The sequence below is a fragment of the Penaeus monodon genome, chromosome 28 (genome assembly GCF_015228065.2).
Source record: "Penaeus monodon isolate SGIC_2016 chromosome 28, NSTDA_Pmon_1, whole genome shotgun sequence".
In the NCBI taxonomy this organism is placed as follows: Eukaryota; Metazoa; Arthropoda; class Malacostraca; order Decapoda; family Penaeidae; genus Penaeus; species Penaeus monodon.
In genome coordinates, this window is record NC_051413.1 from 2,037,070 (window position 1) to 2,037,278 (window position 209).

The 209-nt window shown below is 54.1% G+C and overlaps 1 protein-coding gene across 1 annotated transcript in view; it reads right to left on the reverse strand.

Moving 5' to 3' along the window:
- Positions 1–209, reverse strand: part of LOC119590899 (kelch domain-containing protein 10-like) — a 16,818-nt gene that overhangs the window by 6,962 nt on the left and 9,647 nt on the right. The window contains exon 4 of the mRNA XM_037939635.1: positions 32–136. Within this exon, the coding sequence (XP_037795563.1) occupies positions 32–136 (105 nt within the window). The remainder of the gene's footprint in view (positions 1–31; positions 137–209) is intronic.

Here is a 209-nt window from a genome sequence, read left to right on the forward strand (position 1 = left end):
CCATCATTATTGTTACTTAGACGAAACTCACCTCATCCAAAGGGTAGACGGTGGAAGCGGCGGCGCCTCCAACCACCACAATGCGACCCGGAACTACGCCGATCTCCGCCCGGTATCTCCCTGACGGTTCCTCGCCCTGGGGTCAAGATAACATGGTCACGGATCATCTTTCGGTGATTCAGTGAGGGTTAAGCTACGATTCACTCTAG